The following is a 27,359-nucleotide window of genomic DNA, read 5'->3' on the forward strand; positions in this document are numbered from 1 at the left end:
CTTTAACTTTTTTATTTTTTACTTTTGGTAACGAATTTACTTACTTTAATGAACCTTCCAAAATTATAGAACTTCTTTAATGTAAAAATCTTCAATTATAATTATTTATGAGTTTTAAATGATGCATTATTATTATTTTTTTTGTAAGTTACAAGATGTCTTTTACAACCAAGGGTGTACTGGTGAATTTTCAGCATATGAAACGTTTTGAAATATCTTAAAAAGAAAACGTTTTGCAATGTCATTTATCACCGACTAAGTATGGGATTTTTGTCCGCTACGGTTCTGACATCCTCCGGTTTCCCGTTCTCCCTTGATTTTTGACACCTATTACATTCTAATCCAACGGTCAAAAACATTTCATTTTCAAAATGAGAGTTGGGGCTTGAACGAACTTCTTCCCTCTTCGGCTGCCGCTGTTCTTTCATTTGAAGACCTCAGGTGCCATCGTTCTGCACGAATCACTGGATTTTTGTCCTACGGCTTCAACCATTGTTCTGCCGCTGTTCTTTAGTTGTAATATCAGAAGGTGAAGAAGTTCTGCAACTCTTGACATCTCTCGACCTCTCTACCAGGTAGACTCATTTTTTCATTTCTTTCCCAAACAAAGAACAGAGAAAATTAAGGACAAATCACCGCTCATTGGTCGAGAATCCGATAAATTAATCCCTCTGTTCCACGGATTTGCTCGAATGAATTTTTTTTTTCTTTCAAAGGCAACCGAAATCCCTCTATAGCTGTACTTGGTGGACAAAAATTCATCTTTGGTCTGTCACAATCTCTCTCGCTTTCTCTCCCCCGCTCTTCTCCTCCTTCCTCTGCTATAAATACAGCTATAGAGGGAGAACTGAGTCATAGGTGTCTGCAATTCTGAACTTTGCAGAGTGAGTAGCCAAAAGGAGAGAAAAAGATGGAGAGTGGGTTACTCTGGGTAGGATTGACAGTTCTGATTGGAGGGTTTATTGGGTTTTGCGGATTGCTCAAGAATGTTAATTGATATTATCCCGGTTATATGAATCCAAACTGGGTGATAAACGGGCTAATATCCCTCCAGGCGATATGGGTTAGCCTTTGATTGGCAATATGTGGACTTTCCTCAAAGCTTTTAAGTCCATTGATTCTGATACCTTCTTCACAAGCTATTTCCAGAAGTCAGTAATCTCTTAATTTGTTATTTCTTTAACTTTCATAGTTATCTGTGTTAGTTGTTACTCATTTATGTCAACTTACAAAGCCTGAATGCCCTTGGACTGCCAGAGAATCCCATTCAACCTCAATGAAAGGTAGCAACCAAGAAATTATAGGTTTACCAATTGCATAATTCGGATTAGTCTTCATGCCATTGACGTTTGCAGTTCTCATTGCAGCACTGGTAAAAAGTTGTCATGGGTTCATCTGCAGACCTTATCTGAATTTGCCTGTAGTATGCTTCTCCATGGTTGCAATATGGACAGGATGCTGCATAAATAATTTAAAGCACAATGAAAAGCTGAAGTCAAGTAATTTTTTTATTTTTGGCTTTTTGGGTAAAATTTTCTTTTTTGGAAGGGGGGGGGGGGGGGTTGGGGGAGGGAAGATTGGAGAGTGACAAAAATGTGTAAATATGCATAAAATGAGGACATTGTCGATCTAGATATCCTCTACTGTTCTAAATGTAAGGTGAACGCATGAAACGAAGATGAATATCAAGTATCACCATCAAAAAGATGATGAACAACAAGTAAGTTGGGAGCACTATCAACTAATTGAGAGAAATAACATGCTCAAATCATAGTTGTGTAGGCAACTACATGACCATAGGTGTTACAGCGCTGCTTAGACATTCTATAGTTGAATGATAATTTTGTAACATTGAAGCAATATCGATGCAGTATGACATGAGAATACCAGATGTGGCCGAATGTGTTTTACTAAAAAACAGAATGCCTAATGTGCGAAAGCCAAACATAATAACAAAGCATGGGACATAGTATAAGCATATGACAACAAGACATGTTGGATGCAACAAAAAGACTGGATGCCTATATGACAGTTTGAAAACTGGGGTGCAAATAGATACAATTAGGTACCCTAGGAAGTAGGAAGTCCTCAAGATACAGTACTTTTGTTGATATACTTGTCAACTAATGTAGCCTATCTATACTGGGTACATAATGGGTATGCATGTATATAACTCAATGAGATAAATGTCCTCATCCTGTTGTGTTGCACAGCTAACTTATTTAGTTAGTTCTGCTTTTACAGTTTGCTTGCTATTCTTAGCTTGTTTCCCAGCTAGATTCATACTAGGCAAGCTTCTACTTTGCATCTACTTTACAATTTAACACGCAAGAGTCGACTGCCAAGGTAAATCAATTCTGCTCTTCTTTGGCAGTCACAGTACCCTTTTTCTCTTTTGTTTTGCACCAACAAAAGAAGCTTTTATATGGATCATCAAAGACTTCTTGGTAAACATAACTAGAAGATCTTAACTTTCTATAGAAATTGATTTGCATAGGCAGTGAATAATCAAAAGAACAATTGAAGAAAAAGGGACTGCTTGCCAAATGATAAAAATCATGAAACCAAGCTGATCTATACAGGACTTTGACATCGGTTATACCATGTCAAGGGCCCGGACATAAAAGATAAATACTAATTTTTCTGTTCATTATGAAAAAGTTGAGGAAAAAATACTAATTTTTCTATTCATTATGAAATTTAGCAACTTTTTCATAATGCCACATTGCCAGATAACTTTGACATCGGTTATACCATTTCAATGCTAGAGGGTTGGAGTACCAAGAATGCACTTCTCAATGCTATTTTTTATTTCCCTTTGCCTGTTTTTTATGTTTATGCTGTTCTGCATTTTGTACCACTCAATACTGACAATCATTTTTACTTAGCTTATACCCCAACATCTTCCTGAGGGTGACCAATCCAAGGAGAGGACTGTGCGTGTGACTGGCAATAAAAAGTAGATTGAGGTGGCTAGAGAAATGATAAAAGAAGTTATGAATCAGGTCTGTTTGCTAAACTTGTGTTATTATGGTCCTACTATGTGCAAATAGGTTGTTTGAAGATGTTTTCTTAATTCTTCTGTTATTTTTGTATTACTTTTATGTTGGTTATTTATTGAATATATTTGAGTAATTTGATGATAGTTATTGTATGTTTATCTTGTTTTGAATCTATATCTGGAAGGTTAATTATGATGTGCTGATAAGTTAGTTTCATGATGTAATGGTACTGGACATTGCTTTGCATTTCTACAGCGATGCATTTTATTGGAAAGATTAATTTTATTTTCTACTCTTCTGTAATAATGGTAAGGAAGATAAAGCAAAATATATTGAAGTCTGCTGTTCTTTACTCAAGCAAGTGTCATCTTGGCAGCATGAATATTGTTTCACTGTTGAACTCCATTTAAAATTATTATTGTTAACCTAAGGCCGTTAGTGTTAACCTAAAGCCATTTCTGTCTTTTACCCAGGTGATTTTTGATCTATGCTTTGTTCCTTGTAGTCCCTTTAATCTGTTTCTTATGGGCTTAAGACTCCTCCAGTCTGAATTTTGCATTTTACAAGTTTCTTCATCCTTATGTTTTCTCCTTAAGAGATTGGATCTGTTTACATCCAATCCTTATGGATGTTTTACTTGAATGGGTTCCTTGACTTCAAATTCACTTGATGGGAAATCATATGGTTAAACAGCATGAATTTAGTGTTGATGGCCAATTTATTGTTCAAATCAGTGTTAACAAATGCCTTAGGTTGTTGATAAATGATGCCTACTTTCATATGGCAGGAACTTCTATGCTTATAATGCTTCATGATTTCCTTCTAACACCTCTCAACTAATGAATTTGGTCTAGCCATTGAATTAGCATATGGCGAGTGCAGAAACACATTGACATTATGACTTGTAGAGATTTGTGCTCACCTATTTGGATACAGTCTTGTCTTAATTGAGTTAGCTAGATTTCTTTGCTTGTCTTCATGTTAGATGGTGTTATGTATGGTTTCTTTTAAGATGAATTAAGCCTGAGCATCTGACTGTGTTGCCCATGAAATGAAAATCTGCATGATACATGTGATAAATTCTTCACATTGTTGCTGTTATGTTCCACCATGGGATGAGAGATTATTTGTTTGAATAACACATGAGGGCTTGCCTATTAATTCATGATCAGTGTTAAGGTCACTTAAATGTAGTTTTGAAGATTCTGAGATGTCGGTTGCCATGGTTTATTTATGTTGAAGGTGCCGATTTCGAATTGGTTGGCTTTAACAATGCAGATTTGGCTATTGCCCTTCACATGGGGTCAGCATTGGTTTCTTGGTGTAGTAGACAACTATTCTTCACTCTCATCCACTGAAGACAGGTAACAAGCATTAACCCCCGCAAATGCAGAATGTTTATAGATGGTTAGATTACTTTTAGACTTGAAAACCAAAAATCATGATTTAGTGACACTTCATCGTGTTAAACATAGTATTCTTTAGCGTCCCAATGTTCTATTCATGAGACATGCGTTAGAAAAGGTGTCATACCTGGTGAAGCCATCTTGTTAATATTTGTATGGGTTCAATACTTCATTACAATGCTATGCTAGAAGATTTTAAGTACCATCTAAAAGCATCCATGAATTATTATCAGGTATTGACAACACTATTTAAAGAAAACTGTCAAATCTGAGCTCTCAATAAGAATGACATCATGCCATGTTGAGAACAAGGATGTGCTCTGATCTCAGTATGTTGGGATGATGTCTTAGCCACTGAAGAAACAAAACCATGCAAATTCTGGTCTATCATCATGACATGAATTAAGCTAATACAGTAATACCCATAATATCAAATATTTCCAGAAGTAGTAGCTAGGCTTCTCAGATGGGTAAGATCTCCCAATTGAGGGGACACTTGGACTGGAATAACAAATTCAAATTGCAGTCAGGTTTGGGATGAATCTTCAAGGCTTGGGGTATAAAAAATTCCACTATTTGTTGGAGTTATGAAATATTTAATATAACACAGCAGGCATTCTGGTTCTTTGCTTTAACATGTTTGAAATGTAAAATAATAACAGAAAATGTAAAAAATGTAAAAAAAATAATGGAAAATACAGCAGACAATAATGTAAAAAAATAACGGAAAATGCTGCGAATAAAAGACTGATTGAAATGGGGAAAGAAGGTTGTCTTACAAGATCAGTTGGCTTGAAAATCCACTTGGATCGATGTGTAGAGGTCTGCAAATCAGCCATGGTGACTTTGTTTAAGGGCCTGAACAGAGAAGACTGCAAAGCTGTTAACAGGTAAATGCTTACCATTTTGATTTTCAATTGTTATAGGTGGCACATTATTCAGCTGGGGGCTTGATATTGGCATTATGTACATGGTATTAGCTGGAAAAGCTGAGATCAGTAATCTAAATACTGTATGTGAACGGCTAAAGCTGTGAAGGACTCTTGGTGTATTTATTATATACCTTTGCTAACACTCTTTATGTAGGTAGGTGAATCTTTAGCTCAAATGAAAGAGCACATGGGCCCACCCATGAGAGGTGGTTCGATTCCACTAAAATTCAATATCTTTGTGGGTCTCTCAGATCTTTACTTGGTTCTTTTTTATGTGAAGATTTAGTATAATTTTTTAGATAGCCATCATACAATTTGATTGAATATTTATTTTTCAATCTGATCTTTGGTTAAACAAATGAAGCGTAAAAGCATTTTTGAGACTGACCTTTTTGTTGCCCTAAAAAGAAAAATGAAAGGAAAATTATTTCTGAGTCTTGGTGGACTTGAACCACCATCTCATGGGTGTGACCCTATGTGCTCTTCCAGTTGAGCTAAAGACTCATTTATCTAAGACCTACCTAGCCTCTGGAACCAAGGATTCAGTTTAGCTGAACCTACCAATGTATGTGATTTTTACTTTCTGTTTTTATGCTTTTATCTTTATCTATTCGGAAGGGCCCCAGATGAGGATATATAAGATAGGGTTACCAGTTCAGTTAACAGACATTTTAGATCTCCAACACTATTAATGTTGACTTTGCTTAATCAAAACATAACAACTGGGTTTCCTGCAGGGGAAAAAGTAACTATTTTCTCTTCACCTTAGCTTAGCTTTTAGCTGGTGGCTCCTAATTTCAGTCACTAGTATTGTTTAGTTGCTAATTACACTGCAACCTACCACAATTAGAAAGAAAAAGCCATACAAAGAAGAATCAAAATCTTTTTATAGTACAAATTATGGAAACAACATTTCGCTCAGTCTACTATAGACATATGACTAGTTCCATGGTCTTGGATTTGGTTCCACCTGGATGCAAGTGAAGTTTCAATACAAATATGAATGGTGTAATGATCACAGTTAGAATCCCCTTAAAGCATTTAAAGATAAGCTGATCTGCATTCTTTCAAAAAACCATAATTCATCTATGAATAGAATTTCTATACCTGCCACCATAATGACTAGGAACAAAAGTCATATTGTCAAATATGGTTTTCTTCAACTTTTTTGCAAACTTGGGAGAGAGCATATTAGATAGAACTTTTGAGTCATCAACAAAATCAGGGTCACCAAGATTCATCCTAACTGCGAATGCATGTTTCAGCACTTCAATTTGCCGATGGATCCCCAGTGAACCAGAAACACCCCCAGGGAATCCATATTGAGCAAGAATGTTTAAAACCTGAAAGAAGAATTGGAAGACATTAAACAATGACTCTAGCCAAACAACCAAAAATGAACTAAGGATACAAATTAAATTACAAGTATCACTGCAGCACCACCAGATGGAGGTGGCATCTCAAGCCTCTTAATATTTGTAGAGATTGGTTCTTCACTCTAACTCGATACTTTTCCAGGTCTTGCATAGTCAGTATTCCTCCAAACTTCTGAACATCTCTAACTAAACTGCAGCCGACAGAACCATTATAGAATGCATCTGATTTTGCATAGTCAGTATTTGTATTTTCATGGTTCAAGTCTGAGTTTGATATTATTTCAGAGGATGTTGAACTTGTACCATAAATTATTTATTATTATTTCAATAAGGTGAGATGTTCTTTGGGTTGTGTCAGCTGTTAGGTATAACCATTGAAGTTAAAAGAATTTCTGTTTGTCTAAGCATTTCTGATTTGTTTAATTCTTTTGATTGTTTACTAGAAGTGACATATGAGTCAAATAATGGTTTTGGTTTGTCAAATTGCTTATTATTCTTGACCTGCAGTTAAAGTCTTTTGGTCTGACATTCTATTCTAAATAGCTGATTATCTATTGGTTACATATATTGGTGCTTGTTCAGCGATCATTTTAGTTCCTGTGGTAGTTCCATCAGGTGTTTTGGTTTTGATGTTAAGAGTTTTAAGCTGTTGAGGGGTGCTTGCAGGATTGGTATCCCACACCTCATTTTCTCCTAACGCAAAAGTCAGCCTAAAACCAAGGAAACCAGCAGGAGATTGACTGCAGTAGGATCAATAAAAGGAACAAAATTAAATAACTCAGATTCTTTTTTCTTTTTCCCCACGCTGTTGTTCTGTTATATATGAATGGAGAACATAAAAGCTAAGGAAAAAAATAAAGAGTTCTGAAACAGAAACAACTAATTCATAAAAACTATTCCCCCCCACAGCACCAAAAAAGAAAAAAAAAAATCTTATAAAACCTAGCTGCTTCATATCAGAATAGAAGTTTCTATCATAGGGAACAAAATAAAATGGTCACAAACTGAAATTAGAAACTAAACTTTGACATCAATAGGATATGACCTTTCTCCATTTGATGGACCTACATGATATTCTACAAAAGCATCCCTATATAACGCAAATATGTGACACACGGCTTACTTGACTAGTGTATGGTCTTTTTCTTCATGTTTAGATCTACACCCTTGAAGTCTTGAATTCATCCTCGAGCTTGGTAGAGATGCGGAATCTGACTTGCATGACGAAATCTTCAAGTAGAATGCAACAACTTTTTGTCATGAACCACTTCTTCTTAGCTTTGATACCAAATGATGCAAGAGTCGGTCTTGAACCAAGGAAACCTGCAAGTAATGTATGGCACCAGGATCAATACCACAAAAGGAATGAAATTAAATAACTGAAACTTTTTTTTTTCTTTTTTATTTCAATCTAACTTGATACTTTTACAGGTCTTGCATAGTCAGTATTCCTCCAAACTTCTGAAAATCTCTAACTAAACTGCGGCCAACAGAACCATTATAGAATGCATCTGGGCCATATCTTGAAATTGCTTTTAGTGTCTGTGCTAGTTTTCTGTTGTGGCATATAACTCCTGGCTGCAGTAGGTTTCCATTTGATGTGAAAATATTGCTAAGGCCCTTGTCAGCAAAGATACCTGATATTGATTTATTCATCTGCATGTAGAGAAATGGAGATATATCTTGAACCCTTTTTGTGCAAGATTTTCGCATGGCATTACTAGCCTTTTCCATGGAAGCCTCCCATGTTGTTTCCAAGCTTTGTGAAGGCCAGCAAGTTCCCCTGGAACTGCTATAGAAAGTACACCACTACCTTTCAGGGTAGAATTTCCACCATACATATTCTGAAGAGGAAAATCAAAATTATCAAAGATAAGTCAAGGATCCAGCTATAATGAATTCAAATTTTCTATGTAGTACATCAGCTTTATTTAGTCACAAGCATGCCATGTGATATTACTACATCAGTAAAACTGCAACAGAGGGCCTTCCCTTTAGAACCGATGTTAGAGATTTGCAATTTGAATTACCTATTTCCTTAAAGTTAGTTGAACATTTAATCTGAGGTCTTCCTCGCATACATAAATTCCAAGCTGTTTTCTCATCAACTTTTTGCCATCAGATCCTAAGACAAATTTAGAGGAAATGCCAAACAGAAACTGAAGGAAGTCAACATTTTGTTTGGCATACTTATTTGGGAATATAAACAAATATGTGGTGGGCATACAAACAATCTAAATGGTTTGTTCTCAAAATGATAAATAACCATCTTATTCATACTCTGTTTCTTTATGTTTTTAATTAATGAAATTTCAAAAAAGAAACAAAGCATTGAAATTTATATTGGGCAAGTCATAACAATATATGATAATTGAGTGATGAGCTACGAATTGGGAATTAATAGCTGCTTCAACTCAAAAGGCAGTAACAAAGAAACAACAGAGGAAGACAATCTGATCAAAGAAGAAAGGAAGACAGATTTGATCCTATAAGAAACAGATAAAAAAGAATGGCATTGTTTTTTTGAACAGAAAGCATACCTTTCAGGTTCTCATGTTATTTGAGAAAAAGCGAGATAATGGAACTTGAAATAGATAAAATCCCCAGACACCTTGTTGTCGCCGATCTCAAAGAATCCTCTCTGTTTGGTCTTTCTGTTTATCAATCTTCCAACAAGAAGATTAAAAAACCTTTGCTTTCAATCCCATAGATGACCATTAGACATGGCTACGATGGCATGTTAAAGAGGGAAGAACGGAAGAAAAGGGAAAAAGTTCGGTTGACTCTGACTGAAGTGGAGGTTTTGGTCGGAGATTTTACACGTTGATGCTTGAAGCCGTAGGAGATATTCGGGTGATTTGTGAGGAACAATGGAGTCCTCAGACGGAAGAAAGCGGCAGCCGAAGAAGGGAAAAACTGAATGAGGGAAGAAGTTCGTTCAAGCCGCAACTCTCATTTTGAAAATGAAATGCTTTTGACCGTTGGATTAGAATTTAATAGGTGTCAAAAATCCAAGGGAGAATAGGGGGACCGGAGGATGTCAAGACCGTAGTGGACAAAAATCCGTAAGTATGCGTCTTATTCAGAATTTGAAGTTCTTTGAAATGACCAATTGTGAGCTTCTAACTTTTTGGAGTTGTGAATTACCTTGATCGACAAAGGCTTGCAAGAGAGAGAGAGTTAAACACGGGCACGTCCACCACACACCACAATGTGGATGGGTTTACCAGACAGTGCACCACCACTCTGTAATCAAAGCATTCAAATATATGTAATGAAAAATAAACTATAAACGCAAGACACCAAATTTATGTGGTTCAGCCAAATTGCCTATATCCACGGAGTAATGCCCTAAATAGAGTTTCGTATTTACTCAATACTTTCCAACTAAAATTTTGATTATTACAATGATCAGAGAGCACCTACTCTCAATTAATTCAAAATATAGAGCACCTACTCCAGTATTAACTCTTACACCCACAAAAGTATAAGGCCACAATCTCAAATAAACTCAACCCTAACAAGCAATTACCTGAAAGGTGAAACTTTCAAATTGAGGGAGATTACAATAGATCACTCATCTTTTTCTTCAACGTTTTCATCAAAATATGCATTTGAGCTTGTTCTCCATACCCATCTTGCTTCTTGGCTTCTCCTCCTTGTTTTTTTTAGTCTTCACAAGCCAAAAACCTCAAAAACTTTCTTCTATTTCGCTCAAATTTGGGCTTTTAAAGAGAATGAATGTTAATGCACAGGAATTGTTGGATTTCATCTTCTATATGAGTTCCAAAGAAAATCTAATCACACAACCGTTGGATATCCACTTAAAAAAACGGGTGAGATATGGGCCGTCAGATCCTTTAAGTGATGCAAGATTAGAGTATCCTTCACCAAATTATTTCAAATTGAATCTTTTTTAATCTTACCTTTAATTTGCAATACACAGGATCATGTTGATCATTATATTTTGCAGTGCACCACATTTTCATGCTCCCGACCAACCAAAAGGCATGTGATGGAATCTTTTCCGTCTTGGACACTTGAAAACCAAACGCATCAATCTCGACCCTCAAAATTTGATCTTCATCCACGTTTTTCTAATGATCATTAGATTGTATCGTTCAATATTTCAAAATTATAGTTTTTTCCTTGAGATGTAAAACTTATTTCACAAAGACCCCCAAACCCTTAAAAATTATTTTTTAACGTTTGAAAGTAGATTACATCAAAAAGACCGAATTTGATCAAAGTAGCCAATTTTTATATTATTTCTACATTGCTCAGATTTGCTTCCATATCGCACACTCTCTCATGAGAAACCTCATAACTTCCTTGTTTGATATCGGAATCATCCGAAAAGTTTGTTGGAAAGAAGACTTCATGAATTACGTTTTTCTAGTTGAAGTAGAACCCATAAAACAACCGGATGACTACTCAAAAATTCACCCTTGTGCAGTGACCTGTGAAATCCACTTTTTCAAGGAATCTTCACTTCACCTAAAACACTTAAGGCTTCTTACAAATATTCAAAACTATTGTAATAGTGTTAATCACCTTCTAAAAAAATATAATAAATGTTCAAAGCCTTCTAGAGGACCTTCACTTCAGTACAAGTCATGTATTCTTAGAACACACTGTATTTTAGTTGCCAACAATGACAACACATGCAATCTCAGCTAATGGAACAACAAACTTTTATCAAAGATGGCATTAACATACAAGCTCGATTTAAACATGCAACCATCCACACTTCTAAATTTAATATTAAGAACAAAAAAGATAACATTCACTAAGGAACATCATCTTTTTTTGAAGAAAAAAAAAAAGAAAGAAAAAGAAATGCCCATCTGATTGCTTCTAGGGAGCAAGAACAACTTTTTTCTTGGAATGAGGTTCATCCGGACCAGCTTACGCGCACCACGACTATATCCTCAATGCGCTTTTTATATAATTAATATAGGCGGGGCTTTGCCCCTGGCCCCGAGGGGATTCAAACTCTGACCTCCTATGTGGAAGCGTTGGGCTTTGCCAACTGAGCCACCCCTCGGAGTTAAAAAGAACAACTTTACTAGGGCTGCAATTGGGCCGGTCTGGGCCGCGCTTTTGCAATCCCAAGCCCAGCCCTATATGGTATAATTTGGGCCCATTCCCCCCTGGCCCTATTTCGGGCTAATTATTGTCCCCTGGCCCTAGCCCTATAGGGCCAGCCGCCCATTCCCGCCTAATTGGCCCTATTGGGCCGGGTGGGTGGGTTGGCGTTGGCCCTGTCCCCGTCCCCGGCCCTTTGGCCCTATCCTTGACCCTATTGGCCCGTCCCCGGCCCTTTGGCCCGTCCCCGTCCCGCCCTTTGGCCCTGTCCCCGCCCCTGTTGGCGCCCTTTGGCCTTGTCCCTAGCTTTAATTGGCCATATCTTTGGTCGTAATATCAAATGTAAGGCAGGTAGTAATTAAATACATATTAAAGTAATTAAATACTTAAATTCGAACTCAATTCGGAAAATAAAATATTAAAGATGTCAACAAATAATCCAAAACTTAGATTCAATATGTATTTAACTATTTATACCATTTAGATTTTAGAGAATAGAAATTCAATTTCTAGGGTTTTTAATTTGCTCTCTCTCTCTCTCTCTCTCTCTCTCTCTCTCTCTCTCTCTCTCTCTCTCTCTCTCTCTCTCTCTCTCTCTCTCTCTCTCTCCCCTCTTCTTCTTTTTTTTTCCTTTGGTTTTTCTCCAGCGAAAGAGTTAAAATTATTCATGAAATATAATAAGTAGAGAGAAGAATTGTAATTAAATTTAGGCATATTTGAAAGTCAAGTCAATTATAGAGAATGTTACACAAACTCTTTTTGTAAACTTAGAAACATCAGAGATTCATAATTCAAAGGAATCGATAAATGAAAATTTTATCTTCAAAGTCAAGAATTTAGCCGTAGGTAGGTATGTTTTCATTCACAACTGTTCAATAAATTGATATCTTTATTCAATACAAAAAAAATCATATTCAAAACCTTGTTAACAAGTAAATCGACAATAATTTAGTATTCAACAAAAAAAAAAGTATTTTTTTCATAGTTAAAGAAAATAATGTTTTAGTTACAAACATTGCTATATGTTTTTAATAAATTTTTTTTTGAAATATCACAGTAGATTTGTTAGATATTCATGATGAGAAGTTAGAGTATAGATTTGTTAGATATTAATTCTTTATGTAATAGTTTTTATTATTTATAATATATTATCTCGCCTTAGTCAAAACAAAATCCATATTTTATTGAACTAAAAATGACTTTGTTGGAAAAATAAAAATTACCTTAAAAATAATATAAAAAGTGAATTTATAGTCTAATATGATCAAAGTGACTAAATATCAAAATCAAGACTCATATCAATGTTAGTATGAAGATCAGGGTAAAAATCTAGTACTGTAGTACATGATCATCGTCAAATTAATATTAAGATTAGAGCCAAAATTAGGGTCAGGATCAGGGTCAAAATCAAATAGATGCTTATTACATTGGTAATGAGGTTATAGTTTATTTTTATTAATTTTCTACAAAACATGATCATGTTTTTAAAATTTGACACGTGTCAAGTATCCACCTATATGTATTACAATTAATTCCTCTCAATGTGGGTGGAGGGTCCAGAGTCTTTAGACTCAAATCAGGGCCAGGATCAGGGTCAGGGCTAATATCAGGGCTAATATCAAGGCCAAGATCAGGGCCACGATCAGGGCCAGAATCAGGGCCAGAATCAAGGCCAAGATTAAGGCTAGGATCAGGGCCAAAATCAGGGCCAGAATCAGGGCCAAGATTAAGGCTAGGATCAGGGCCAAAATCAAGGCTAGGATCAAGGCCTGGGTCAGGGCCAAAATCAGGGCCTGGGTCAGGGTCAAGATCAGGGCCAAAATCAAGGCTAAGATCAGGGCCAAAATCAGGGCTTGGGTCAGGGCCAAAATCAGGGTCTGGGTCAGGGTCAAGCTCAGGGCTAAGATCAGGGCCAAAATCAGGGCTTGGGTCAGCGCTAAAAATCAGGGACGGGCCGGGATGGGCTGGGCGGGCCAGAGAGTAATCCCAGGCCCGCCCTTGGCCCTAGTTCAGGGCGAGAATATTTTGGCCCTATCGCCCTTAGGGCCAGAATATTTTGGCCCTATCGCCCTTAGGGCCAAAATCTTTAGCCCAAGCCCTATTCGGGCTTAGGGCGGGCTTAGGGCGGGTCAGGGCTGCCAGGGCCAAACTTGCACCCCTAAACTTTACTCATCACGCCTACTAAAGCACCACTTACAAACTCGTTGACTTCTCTTCTTCTAATGGAAATCCTGCTATCACATGACAAGCCATTAGGAGTTAGGACCTCTAAACAGTAGCATAGTCTACATTTTTTTTTTTTGGGGTGCAAATTTCAATTTATTTATTATTTATAAAGGAAGAACGCGTATATAACAAAACAGGTAAGGGGATGGTTTTTTTTTTTTTTTTTTTTTTAATTTTTTTTAAACCTTAACAGAAGTACAAGAAAAAATATTTAACAATTAAAAAAATTCCTTATAATTCCCGAAAGAACAACCATACAAACAATTAATTTTCATTACTTCTCCTTCATAAATGAAATAATATCAGAATGAGTAGAAAAGCATCGCTTTGTGGGGGTGGAATACTCAACTTTCTATATCGATACTTAAGAATCTCGTATAACTAAATCTGCAACACAACACCCAGTCCCTAACAAACACCATTGGAAAAGAAACAAAGGAAAACCCAAACTTACGCATTTATGATATGTATTTTGCTTATAACCAAAGTGTCTAAGTGTCTAGGTCAACTTACGCACACTTTAACGTGTCCGTCATCTCTTTAGACTTCACCCATTGAATTTCTAAGATCACATACATCACTCTTGTTATCCAAATAATTAACATGCAAATCTGAAGTGATAGAATTATAGTTTTGTTAACCAAAACTTTAAGGTTAAAATCAAGATTTTTTATTGATCAGAATAATATGATATTTCCTCACGATAAAGGATAGATTATATATCACCGTATCTAAGAAAGTATTTCATAAAATTAACGTTTTTTTTTGGGTAATGTAAAATTATCGTTTTCAGGAGGGGCGAAGCCCTACCTATATATTAATTATATAAAAAGCGCCTTTGGGATGTAGTTGTGGTGCGCGCAAGCTGGCCAGGACGAACTCATTTCCAAAAATTATTAATTGAAAAGAAACAGACGAAATGATGTTTGGTGGGTTCTTATAAAAGATGAAGAAATGGAAAAACAGCAGAAAAATAAAAAAGAAATGGGCACAATTGTTATAAAAGATAGACAAAAGAAAAAAAGGAAAAATACACACAAGGTGCGATTCCAGTGAGATTTGCGGGTTTGCCTTTTGGTGAAACCTGGCAAATCGGAGAATTTCGCCGACATTTCAGGTGGAGTTCGAAGATAACAGAGGTGCAATGCAGGGTACAGTCGTCAGGTTTGGATGGGAGGGTTTGTGAGGTTTGGGGAGAGTTTTGGAAGAACTCATGCAAGAAGAAGAGGATGAGGCAACAACGATGGCCATGAATTCCGGTGATTTTTGTAAAGTATTGGTGATTTTCGCCTATATTTAACTAGTTCGCTGGAAAAAATTGGTGATTTTCTGACGATATATGACATAAATCGCCCCATTTATGTTTCGCTCTTCATCAAACCGGGCGTCGGCCGAATTTCGCTGATGTGTTTTACCCCGAATACACACCATCATCACACTTTCACACTTTAATAGGTTAGAATAAATCTAGGAGGACAAAAAACTAGATTACAATTTTCCTTTTTTTTTGGTGTACAAAGTCCTTTTTTTTTATATATAAAGAAACTGGGGATGCCGGTAAGGGTTGAACATGCCGGGTTCACATCCTCTACGATCACCTCCTACAATTCCCTGTAATTCCTATCTAGGATTGTGACACGTAGCAGTCAATTATCCAAGGGTCACAATTAGAACCCAACTAAGAATTGATGTAATAAATCCCTAAAAATTGTTTATTAGATTCAATTCTTAGTTGGGTTCTAATTGTGACCCTTGGATAATTGACTGCCACGTGTCACAATCCTAGATAGGAATTACAGGAAATTATACGAGGTGAGAATTGAAGAAGATGTAAACCCGTTGAACCCACCACATCTCTACGAAAAAAAAAAAATTAACAATTCTACTAAACCTCCATTGAAAATATGGTTACAATTTGGATTCATAGTTATCTTTATTAAATATTAGTTTCGATGACTTTGTTTTTAAAATGGAGCATCCTTAGTCAACGGTTGACATCTCCAATAGGTTTATTCAAAACTCCATTAATGGCACTTGAATCATCACTGATCCAGCTATTTCAAATAAACAACTCTAGTATTAGAATATTATTTTTATAGCTTTATATCAATTATGGAGAATAGTTTTCCTTCCCAACTAATATCTCATTTAATTCTCTTCCCATTATTAATTTAAGTCAACAAGACTTTAACTAGGTCTCCGTTTTTTCTTTTTCTTTTATCAATTACAAGAAAACTTGTGCTACTTTTTATTGATTTTATTCGGGGAAGGTTTTCCTTTTAGTATTGCTCCACTTGATGCATGAGTATGCCAAACAAAAAAAATTGTCTATAGTCATTTGACCAAGTTTTCATAATCATCATTATTTATAAAATAAAGTTTTCCTCTAAAGCTTCTATAAAAACTTTGCTTGCATTAGTTCATTATCAGCAACAATATTTGGTAAGCAAAAGTTCCATGTTAGAAAATTTTCTTTTCTTCTGATTCTTAATTTTTCATTTATCCAACTTCATTTTAGGATAACTTTAATTCTTCTTTCTTATTTATTTATTTATTTATTTATTTTTTAAATGATAGTTTTATATGGAGATCACTGTAGTTTCTATTTTTTTAGATTTCCAATTTTTTTTCTTCTTATTGAAGTCTTTCTAAACTACACAGTTGTAATCTTACAATTTTGATAAAATTTTTGATCATCTGGCTACTAGTTGTATTCTTTATTATTGCGTATGATATCCTCTACTAGTTGGAAAGAACAATAGGGAACTTCATTCAATGGCAAAATCTTCAAGTTCTTCTGATGAATCTAGTACATTTATGAGCATCAATGATGAAATCACGAAACTGATAGAGTTCGAGGAAGAAGAAGAGCAGGTCAATTCGCTTCACTCAATTAGTCAATGGTATTGTTGGTTCTTTTAGCGGTTGTACAACATTTATGAAGGGAAAAACTTCAATTTAGTGATTTTACTAGATATGTAACAGAAAAACTGAAATGATGTTTGCCACAGAATATTAAAGAAATCAAAATAATGATTGAATCCGTGGAAGAAAAGCGAAAAAAGGTCAATCCATCACGATCTTGTTATGATGTATACCATGTTCTCAAAGAGCTTTACAAGCAAAAGCCAGATGCCTACGCACTTAACACGGTCTCAATTGGCCCTTTGCACCATAAGGACAACCACTTATGGATAAAAGAAACACATAAGTTGCAGTATGTGAATCGCCTTTTAAAACGGTGTTTGATAATCTTTGAGTTTCTTGTCTAAGTTTTGAGTGGTTTGGAGGCAGAAATTTGCAAATATTATTCTGATACCATGAACTTAAGAAAAAGTGAGTTTGTCAAAATGATGGTGATGGATAGTTGCTTTATACTTGAGTTCCTTATGACCAAGAATTCAACGAAGAATGATCATTTCGTATCCAATGATTCATGGAGTGGTGACATGATTATTGATATGATTAAACTTGAAAATCAGCTTCCTTTGTTTGTTCTTAAGCATTTAGATGGCCTACTATTTGATCGCCAAAATAAAATCTCATTCATTTATGACATATATGTGGCCTTTATAAAGCGTTTTGAAATATCGCTAAATGGCCCAATCCTTTTTCATATAGAAGAATTAGAAGCATTACTACCGGCTGAGGGAGCTAAGCATTTTCTTGATTTATTGAGATGTATTCTCATCCCATCATCTCAAAGGGAGATACAATCTAATGGGTATATGCAGCTTGCTTATAATGCCTCGAAACTTAAGAATGCTGGTGTAAAGTTTCAGAAGAAACAGAATGTTTCTAATTTATTTGACATAGGTTTTGACATGGAAAAGGGGGTATTGACAATCCCAACTATCACGATCTATGATGAGACGGATGTCATCCTTAGAAACCTTATCGCCTTTGAGCAAGATATGCCCCGCACTAATCGTTACTTCACAGCATATGCAAACTTCATGGATGGCCTTGTTGACACTGCCAGGGATGTCGCCTTGCTAACACAAGAAGGAATTATTATAAACAATCTTGGCTGCCCAGAAGATGTGGCGGCTTTATTTAACAACATCACCAAAACTATTGTTGTGAATCCTTACTTCAATGGAATTGCCAACGACTTGAATGGTTATTACAATAGATTGTGGAATAAATGGATGGCAAACTTGAGGCAAACCTATTTCAACACCCCATGGGCAGGAATTTCAGTCGCTGCTGCAGTGTTTGCCATTGTGTTAACAATGATACAGACTATTTGTTCTCTCTTACAAATTTAAAATGAAGGGGTTTTAGTTGGAAAACATTTTTCTTGACTAAGTTTACCATTTGTTAAGGAACAGGTTAGCTATGGGTGTATTGGGTGCAACTTTTGTTGTGGGTTTGAGTGTTTTATGTTCATTGTAATATTCTTTTCCCTTTAATAAAAGTTGATCTTTTATTTTTAATAATAAAAAAACATCTTTTTACTGGCGATCCACTTAAGTGGGGTGAAACTTCAGGCACTCCCCTTAACTTAAAAATTACAAGTGACCCAATTCCAAAATTACTAGTTACCCACTATTAAAGAATAGCCTGTACAATGTTAACTAATTCAAAATTTGAAATTGAAATGATCATTTTGCCTTTAAATGTAGTGTTAACCATAATGCCCCCCCCCCCCAAAAAAAAATCATTGTGCCATTCCGTGCTTAACCCCCCTTATGTGGATGAAGGGGGATCCCCCTTCACTCATCTTCTTCCTAGACCTTGCCAGAAAACACGTCCCACTGCCCCCTCTCTTCTATGGATATCTCAAATTGTTCCTCTTCTCAAGACGTGTGAATTTTATGACATTGTGGATGGATCCTCTCCTTGGCCACCCACTATCTTCCTTGTTTCCCATCCGATGGCACTACTGGTTACATTTTTAGTCAAATCATGAACATTAGAGATGTAATTTTGTTTTTTTACCTTCAAAGATTTTCTATTTTAAAAATTTACAAAATCAAACCCTCCCTCTCCATCCACCGGACTATTTCTCAGTCATAGGAAGTGGGCTCAAGCCGCTCAACCACCATCCATGAGATGAGATAATTGTAGTTCATGACCCACATGTCTTTGGAAGGCACGCGTCAAAACGGATGGGTGGTCGTTGGGGAGGGGACCACCGGTCCCCTAAGAACGAAGAAGAATCATCGCAAAGCAAAGTAGCACAGCAATAAGCACATGGGATGTGAAAATTAATAAATCCCTAAAAATTGTTTATTAGATTCAATTCTTAGTTGGGTTCTAATTGTGACCCTTGGATAATTGACTGCCATGTGTCACAATCCTAGATAGGAATTACAGGAAATTATACTAGGTGAGAATTAAAGAGGATGTAAACCCGTTGAACCCACCACATCTCTATAGGAAAAAAAATTAACAATTCCACTAAACCTCCATTGAAAATATGGTTACAATTTGGATTCATGGTTATCTTTATTAAATATTAGTTTCGATGACTTTGTTTTTAAAATGGTGAATGCTTAGTCAACGGCTGACATCTCCAATAGGTTTATTCAAAACTCCATTAATGGCGGTTTATTCAAAACTCCATTAATGGCACATGAATCGTCACTGATCCAACTATTTTAAATAAACAACTCTAGTATTAGAATATTGTTCTCGGCAGGTTCCTGGGTGACCCAAGAAAAAGCCAAGCCTATATTCGTTGATGAGATTTCGAAATATGCAAATTGCCTTCTTTTTATTTATTTTTTAAAATTTTTATTTTTAAGTGGTAGTTTTGTATGGAGATCACTATAGTTTCTAATTTTTTAGATTTCCAATTTTTTTTTCTTATTGAAGTCTTTCTAAACTACATAGTTGTAATCTTATAATTTTGATAAAATTTTTGATCATCTGGCTACCAGTTGTATTCTTATTATTGCATATGATATCCTCTACCAGTTGGAAAGAACAATAGGGAACTTCATTCAATAGCAAAATCTTCAAGTTCTTTTGATAAGTCTAGTACATTTATGAGCATCAATGATGAAATCACGAAACTAATAGAGTTCGAGGAAGAAGAAGAGCAGGTCAATTCGCTTCACTCAATTGGTCAATAGTATTGTTGGTTCTTTAGCGGTTGTACAACATTTATGAAGGGAAAAACTTCAATTTAATGATTTTACTAGATATGTAACAAAAAAACTAAAATGATGTTTTCCACAGAATATTAAAGAAACTAGAATAATGATTGAATCCGTGGAAGAAAAGAGAAAAAAGGTCAATCCATCACGATCTTGTTATGATGTATACCATGTTCTCAAAGAGCTTTACAAGCAAAAGCCAGATGCCTACGCGCCTAACATGGTCTCAATTGGCCCTTTGCATCATAAGGACAACCACTTATGGATAAAAGAAACACATAAGTTGCAGTATTTGAATCGCCTTTTAAAACAGTGCTCGATAATCTTTGAGTTTCTTGTCCAGGCTTTGAGTGGTTTGGAGGCAGAAACTTGCAAATATTATTCTGATACCATGAACTTAAGAAAAAGTGAGTTTGTCAAGATGATGGTGATGGATAGTTGCTTTATACTTGAGTTCTTTATGACCAAGAATTCAACGAAGAATGATCATTTCGTATCCAATGATTCATGGGTGGTGCAGATTCCGATTGATTAAACTTGAAAATCAGCTTCCTTTGTTTGTTCTAGCATTTAGATGGCCCACTTTTGATCGCCAAATCTCATTCATTTATGCATTTGTGGCCTTTATGTGTTTGATATCGCTAATGGCCCATCCTTTTCTCGGTTGGGGGGGGGGGGGGCTAAGCATTTTCTGATTTATTGGTGTATTCTCATCCCATCATCTCCAGGAGATCTCTAATGGGTTATGCCTGCTTATAATGCCTCGACTGTGTTGGTGTGTTTCGGGAATGCTTCTAATTTATTTGCATGTTTTCTGGAAAATGGGGTAATGACAATCCCAACTATCACGATCTATGATGAGACAGAAGTCATCCTTAGAAACCTTATCGCCTTTGAGCAAGATATGCCCCGCACTAATCGTTACTTCACATCATATGCAAACTTCATGGATGGCCTTGTTGACACTGCCAGGGATGTCGCCTTGCTAACACAAGAAGGAATTATTATAAACAACCTTGGCTGCCCAGAAGATGTGGCGGCTTTATTTAACAACATTACCAAAACTGTTGCTGTGAATCCTTACTTCAGTGGTATTGCCAATGACTTGAATGGTTATTACAATAGATTGTGGAATAAATGGATGGCAAACTTGAGGCAAACCTATTTCAACACCCCATGGGCAGGAATTTCAATCGCTGCTGCAGTGTTTGCCATTGTGTTAACAATGATACAGACTATTTGTTCTCTCTTACAAATTTAAAATGAAGGGGTCTTAGCTGGAAAACATTTTTCTTGACTAAGTTTACCATTTGTTAAGGAACAGGTGAGCTATGGGTGTAGTGGGTGCAACTTTTGTTGTGGGTTTGAGTGTTTTATGTTCATTGTAATATTCTGTTCCCTTTAATAACAGTTGATCTTTTGTTTTTAATAATAAAAAAATTTTTTTTACTTGGTGGTCTACTTTAGTGGGGTGAAACTCCAGGCACCCCCCTTAAGTTAAAAATTACAAGTGACCCAATTCCAAAATTATTGGTTACCCATTGTTAGAGAATAGCCTTTACAATGTTAACTAATTCAAAATTTGAAATTGAAATGATCATTTTGCCCTTAAATGTAGTGTTAACCATAATGCCCCCCCCCCTTCCCAAAAAAAAATTAACCCATCTGATGTGGGTGAAGGGATCCCCCTTCACCCATCTTCTTCCTATACCTCGCTAGAAAACGCGCCCCACTGCCCCCTCTCCTCTATGGAGATCTCAAATTGTACCTCTTCTCAAGACTTGTGAATTTTATGACATTGTGGATGGATACTCACCTTGGCCACCCACTATCATCCTTGTCTCCCATCCGATGGCACTACTGGTAACATTTTTAAGTCAAATCTTGAACATTAGAGATGGAATTGCCAAGATCAGTTGTTAATGTGTTGGCTCATTGCTTCCCAAACAGAATTAGTTCATGCCTAGATTGTTGGATGCACCACTTTTAGCGATGTCTGGTGCAACTTGATTGTATCTATTTAGCTTTTTCTTCTGCTCATATTATGCAACTTTGTCTTCACATTCAAAATGCTAAAAGAGGTAACGATAATATTCGTGAATACCTCATTCAAATGAAGACTATTTCTGATCAACTTGTAATTGCAAGAAAGCCCATCAATGATAAATAATTGTATATTCATGTTATGAATGCTTGGGAGCTCAATACTCTTCGTTTGTGATTGTCATTACAACTTGAGGTTCCCCATCACCAATGGTGAATTACAAGGTCTGTTGTTGATTCAAAAAATCCATGTAAAAGATGAACACTCTAATGTTGATACATCTTAGCCTATGGCCAATCTCACTAGCACTCATCGTGGAGGAATTTTCCTCCAAAACAACCCATTAGGGGGCATTTCAATCAAAGATGCAAACCCTTTCATGGACATTTAACTTCTAATCATCCTTCTTAGACATCTCAGTCACCCCAATCTAATTCTAGAGGCCATGGATCAAGAATTATTTGTCAGATCTGTGATCATCTTGGACATAATGCTAATGATTGTTATCAATGCTTCAATCATGCATATCAAGGTACACCAAGCACACCTCCTTTTGTGAATATTTATGAAATTTCTAGTGCTTCAATTCCAGATGAAAATTGGTACCCTGATTCTAGAGCCACACACCATATTACCGATGCTCTTGAGAATCTTCATGTCACTTAACCTTACATGGGATTAAACCATGTTCAAGTTAGGAATAGTGTTGGACTGCCTATTACTAACACTAGTAACATCTCTATTCGTACAACTTCTCCTATAAATATGTATTCAATTGTTCATGTGCGCTTTATATATATGCAAGAATTTATTATTGATTTCGCAATTCACAAGGGATAATAATGTTGTGTTTGAGTTTCATCCTGATGTCTTTTATGTGAAGGATCATATGGCAGGAAGATGCTCCTTCAGGACTGCATTAAGGATGAACTTTATCAACTTTGCTTGGAAAACTCTTCTCCCAAATGTTAATTGGGAACACACTTCTATTTCTAGTTGGCATTCAAGTTTGTGGCATCCTGCCTTCAAAGTTGTTAAAAGTATAACTTCAAGTTTTGATTTGCCTATTACTTTAGATAGTTTCAATTTTGGTGTGATGCTTGTCAAAAAGGGAAAAGCCATAAGCTTCTCTTCTACTTATCCAACTCTATTTCTGATGTATGGGGACCCTCCTCTGTTGAGTCTATTGATGGGAATTGTTATTATGTCATCTTTGTGGATGATTTTAGCAAGTTCATATGGTTTTACCCTATGACTTTAAAATTTGAAGTTGTTGGTATTTTCAAAAGTTCAAGTTGATTGTTGATTTGAAATCCCCTAGGATCCTTACTGGAAAACAATATTTGTAGCTTTGAGAACCCGAAGTGCTAGTGGAAGACAGTTGCGGATCATCCAGATAGAGACTCTTGGATTAGGATCATAATCCATGGATATGGATGGTGTAGATGAAGGATCCGTTATTTTGTTGAATTTTAGAGGGAGATCTGACACAAATCTGGATGGACTGGGAATGTAGATTAATAGCTCACAAGAAGACGAGTTGGAAATACCTCAAACCTAGGTAAGAGACCCTAACTTGATTTAAGGGTTTATGCGAGAGTCATAGATGAACCATGCTAAAAGACCCCACCAGTGTGAAAAATTAAAGGTGGAGGTCGATTGTGGATCGGTGCCTAAGGCGACCCCCTCTTGGAGCCCATGAGCAGCTAAAGGCATAATCATGTTTTTGACTTCTAAAATTTGACCTAAAATGTATTATTTTATTGTTTAGCCGTCAAAGAGACCTAGAATGTGTAAAAGAGTTCGTATCAGTGAAAAGGGAAGTTGAGTTTCCATTACAATTTGCTATTTAGATCCAGTGCTGAGAAATAAAATGTAATAATTCATTCCCAAACTCTATCCTCTTCTTTCTTATTACTTTGGATGAAGGAGATCAACGTCAAGTGACGAATTTGATTAAGACAACCCTATCCTTGATTAGATTAGGCAACATGAATGATTCCCCAATCATTTTAGTTGCTGAATTCTCATCCCAGGAAAATCTTAGAGAAAAACCTAGATTCATGATTTGTCAGATTTATGTTGGTGTTTTGATCTAGGGTTGTTGGGAATGTTGATGCATGTTTTTGGGAAGGTTTTAAGACCCTCGAATGATCTGGAACTCATCTGAAGGAGAGTAGCAAGGCTTAGGAAATTCTCAACAAGGAGTTGTTCAAGCACCTGTGGAGGTTGCATAATCTAAGCCCATTTGATCTCTGATGATAATCTAATTTAAACAATGTTATATTTAGGGTATTTTGAGGCATTCTAAATTGTTCCTTGCATTCTTTGAGAGATATACTATTATTGATCAGGTGAGGCATTCAACCTCACTTATTCATGTTTTATGATACATGTTTGATATTAGTTTTGCTAATTCACCTATGATAATTTGTTATGCTGTAATATGCAAGCACGGATAGAATGTTGGGAATTGTATCATTTGTATTCTTATTCCGCCTCCTTCTTTAATTAGGGATATTTGATGTATTATGTGGAAAAGCATAATGATGCATATTGAATATTGATATTGAATTATCCATTGCCCTTGGTGCCTTGCATGTTATCAGGTTGTTAGATGCATGACTTAGGTTGTCTAGATGCATGGTTGGGATCATGTTGTTCCCCTATCGCCATGAGAATTGAGGCCGAGTGATCGAGGACGTGGTGTCTGAGTGTGTTAGCCAATAGCCTATTGTAGCAAGTGAGGCAACAATATTGTTATTCCACAAATCATTATGGTAGGGTTGCATATAGTTGATGGTCTCATGGGGTGCCCAATAGCCTATTGTAGCAGGTGAGGGGACATGAGGTAGTCTATCCTATTATATGTGGATGACCACAGATTTATGAGTGTGTAGTGAAAGTTAGTTGATGCCATAGGATACGACATTCACTAGTTTATGCAATGATACCGGACCGAGTTGGTTGGTGCTATAGAAAAGGTATTTGAACCTAGAACGACATGATTAAGTAGGTGATTTCTTCTGCATTGGGTTAGGCATATACCTTGGTACGGGATAGTTTTCATACCAATGGTCGTGGTGAGAGAGTGTAGCCCTAGTCACCAACCATGGTCGGTGTTGACTTATATTTTCATTCCTTGGTCATGACACCCAATTCAACTAGTGTTGTTGGGGCCTGTGTGAGACTCCTCATACAAGCTAGTGTATCTTAATCATGTCTACCTAAATAGAGACTGGTATAGTCAGTTTCTTAGGTTCATTCCTTCATCTGCATTTTATATTTGATTAATGATCATTTACATTACTTTGTGAGTTTGATGATCTCACTGGGTTCTTTAGAACTCATACCTTGTGGGTGTTTTCTTTAGATTGTGCTGTAAGATATGATAACTCCATGTTGTCGGAATTTGAGATGTCTACGGATATCCACGAGCAACAGGATTATAGGGATATCGATATACACAATGACACTTGTGAATGTATTGAGTGTTCATACGGTCCTCAACGCTTCGTTTGGGAAGACCATTACCTTTAGAGACATCGAGACTTTTGAGTTTATTGTTTATCATTTAATTAAAAACAAACAGATTGAAGATGTAGTCAGTTTGATTTTCATTATATAAGCTTATTATTAATTCTTGTTCAATGATTATATTATTATGTGGAATTGTTATGATTGTACAGTAAACATAATCTTGTGGTTGTGGATTACTTAGTATTTGAGTGGATCTGATACCAGTTGGGTGGGGTGACAGTTGATAATTTATTTTCACATTGCATTCAATGTACTTATAGGGATTGAGAAGGAGATTATAGGACTGTATCTATTTTTTCCATGAATCTAGAATTAAACATAGATGCTGAGCACATTTATGTGTGAAATGTTAGGGCATAAAGCTTGCATTTTACACACTTAGAGTGGAGCTACCTTGGGTTTTATGTTGTTTTTGTAGATTTTAGGATTTTTTAGGATTTGAGCAAATATATGGAGTTTTGGGTATGAAACATGCAATTTTACACGTTAAGAGGTCCGTTCAAATTCACAAGTACGAAAAGGGTCTAATTTAGAGCATGATGGACTAGAGATGTGATTATTGGCTAACTCCAGAATATCTTAGTAATAAAGAAACCAATTTTGATTTACGATTGAGATTAGTTAGGATTTATATTTTATTTTCCTTTATTGTAATTGAAAAATGTATGGGGCCCACAAGTAGTCAAAGATTAGGATTTTCTATAAATTTTCTAGAAGATCTTTTTATATTAAATTTTATTTCTTTTCCTTAATTATTTTTTCTTTCTCTCCCCACGTTATATTTCTTTTAGTTTACTTTTTTTTTCCTTCTTTAATTTAACCACATTACTTTTCTAAAATTTTTTTTCTTTCTTTCCCCTCTCTCTCTCTCTCTCTCTCTCTCTCTCTCTCTCTCTCTATCTTCATTCCTCAGATTTTCCAACGAAATTAGGTTTTTTATTTGTTTTTTTTTTTTTCCTATTTCACTTATTATTATTACTTTTATTTATTTATTTCCTTATCTACCCCAATTCACCACCTCCTATAAATATACCCTCCCCTCTTAGACCTAGGTTTTTCCAACGAAATTAGGCTTTTTTTCCCTTCCCCTTTTCTTATATTACCTATTATTATTATTATTATTATTATTATTATTATTATTATTATTATTATTATTATTATTATTATTATTATTATTATTATTATTATTATTATTATTATTATTATTATTATTATTATTATTATTATTATTATTATTATTATTATTATTATTATTATTATTATTATTATTATTATTATTATTATTATTATTATTATTATTATTATTATTATTATTATTATTATTATTATTATTATTATTATTATTATTATTATTATTATTATTATTATTATATTATTATAAATAAATAATATATATATTATTATTATTATTATTATTATTATTATTATTATTATTATTATTATTATTATTATTATTATTATTATTATTATTATTATTATTATTATTATTATTATTATTATTATTATTATTATTATTATTATTATTATTATTATTATTATTATTATTATTATTATTATTATTATTATTATTATTATTATTATTATTATTATTATTATTATTATTATTATTATTATTATTATTATTATTATTATTATTAT

General features: G+C 35.3%; 2 protein-coding genes, 1 long non-coding RNA gene and 1 pseudogene across 3 annotated transcripts; 3 read left to right on the top strand and 1 right to left on the bottom strand.

The window, feature by feature from the left end:
- Positions 1-431: 431 nt before the first annotated feature.
- LOC149011485 (uncharacterized) lies at positions 432-5,350 on the top strand. Its single transcript, XR_016174754.1, has 3 exons — positions 432-575; positions 2,889-3,005; positions 4,245-5,350. It is a non-coding gene; the product is annotated as an uncharacterized LOC149011485 (long non-coding RNA).
- A 1,072-nt stretch (positions 5,351-6,422) lies between these two features.
- LOC149011486 (glutathione hydrolase 1 pseudogene) lies at positions 6,423-8,450 on the bottom strand (annotated as a pseudogene).
- Positions 8,451-17,383: 8,933 nt separating this feature from the next.
- LOC149011487 (UPF0481 protein At3g47200-like) lies at positions 17,384-18,301 on the top strand. Its single transcript, XM_089162669.1, has one exon. The coding sequence runs from the start codon at positions 17,384-17,386 to the stop codon at positions 18,299-18,301; it is 918 nt and encodes a 305-aa protein (XP_089018795.1).
- Positions 18,302-20,966: 2,665 nt separating this feature from the next.
- LOC149011488 (putative UPF0481 protein At3g02645) lies at positions 20,967-21,398 on the top strand. Its single transcript, XM_089162670.1, has one exon. It carries the CDS (start codon positions 20,967-20,969, stop codon positions 21,396-21,398), a length of 432 nt encoding a protein of 143 aa, XP_089018796.1.
- Positions 21,399-27,359: the final 5,961 nt, after the last annotated feature.

The sequence above is a fragment of the Hakea prostrata genome, chromosome 7 (assembly GCF_041222555.1).
Source record: "Hakea prostrata isolate BN-2017 chromosome 7, UWA_Hpros_2, whole genome shotgun sequence".
In the NCBI taxonomy this organism is placed as follows: domain Eukaryota; kingdom Viridiplantae; phylum Streptophyta; class Magnoliopsida; order Proteales; family Proteaceae; genus Hakea; species Hakea prostrata.

Bases quoted from the DNA above. Each gene is read 5' to 3' on its own strand.
- LOC149011487 (XM_089162669.1), top strand. From the start codon at position 17,384: ATGGTGATGGATAGTTGCTTTATACTTGAGTTCCTTATGACCAAGAAT.
- LOC149011488 (XM_089162670.1), top strand. From the start codon at position 20,967: ATGACAATCCCAACTATCACGATCTATGATGAGACAGAAGTCATCCTT.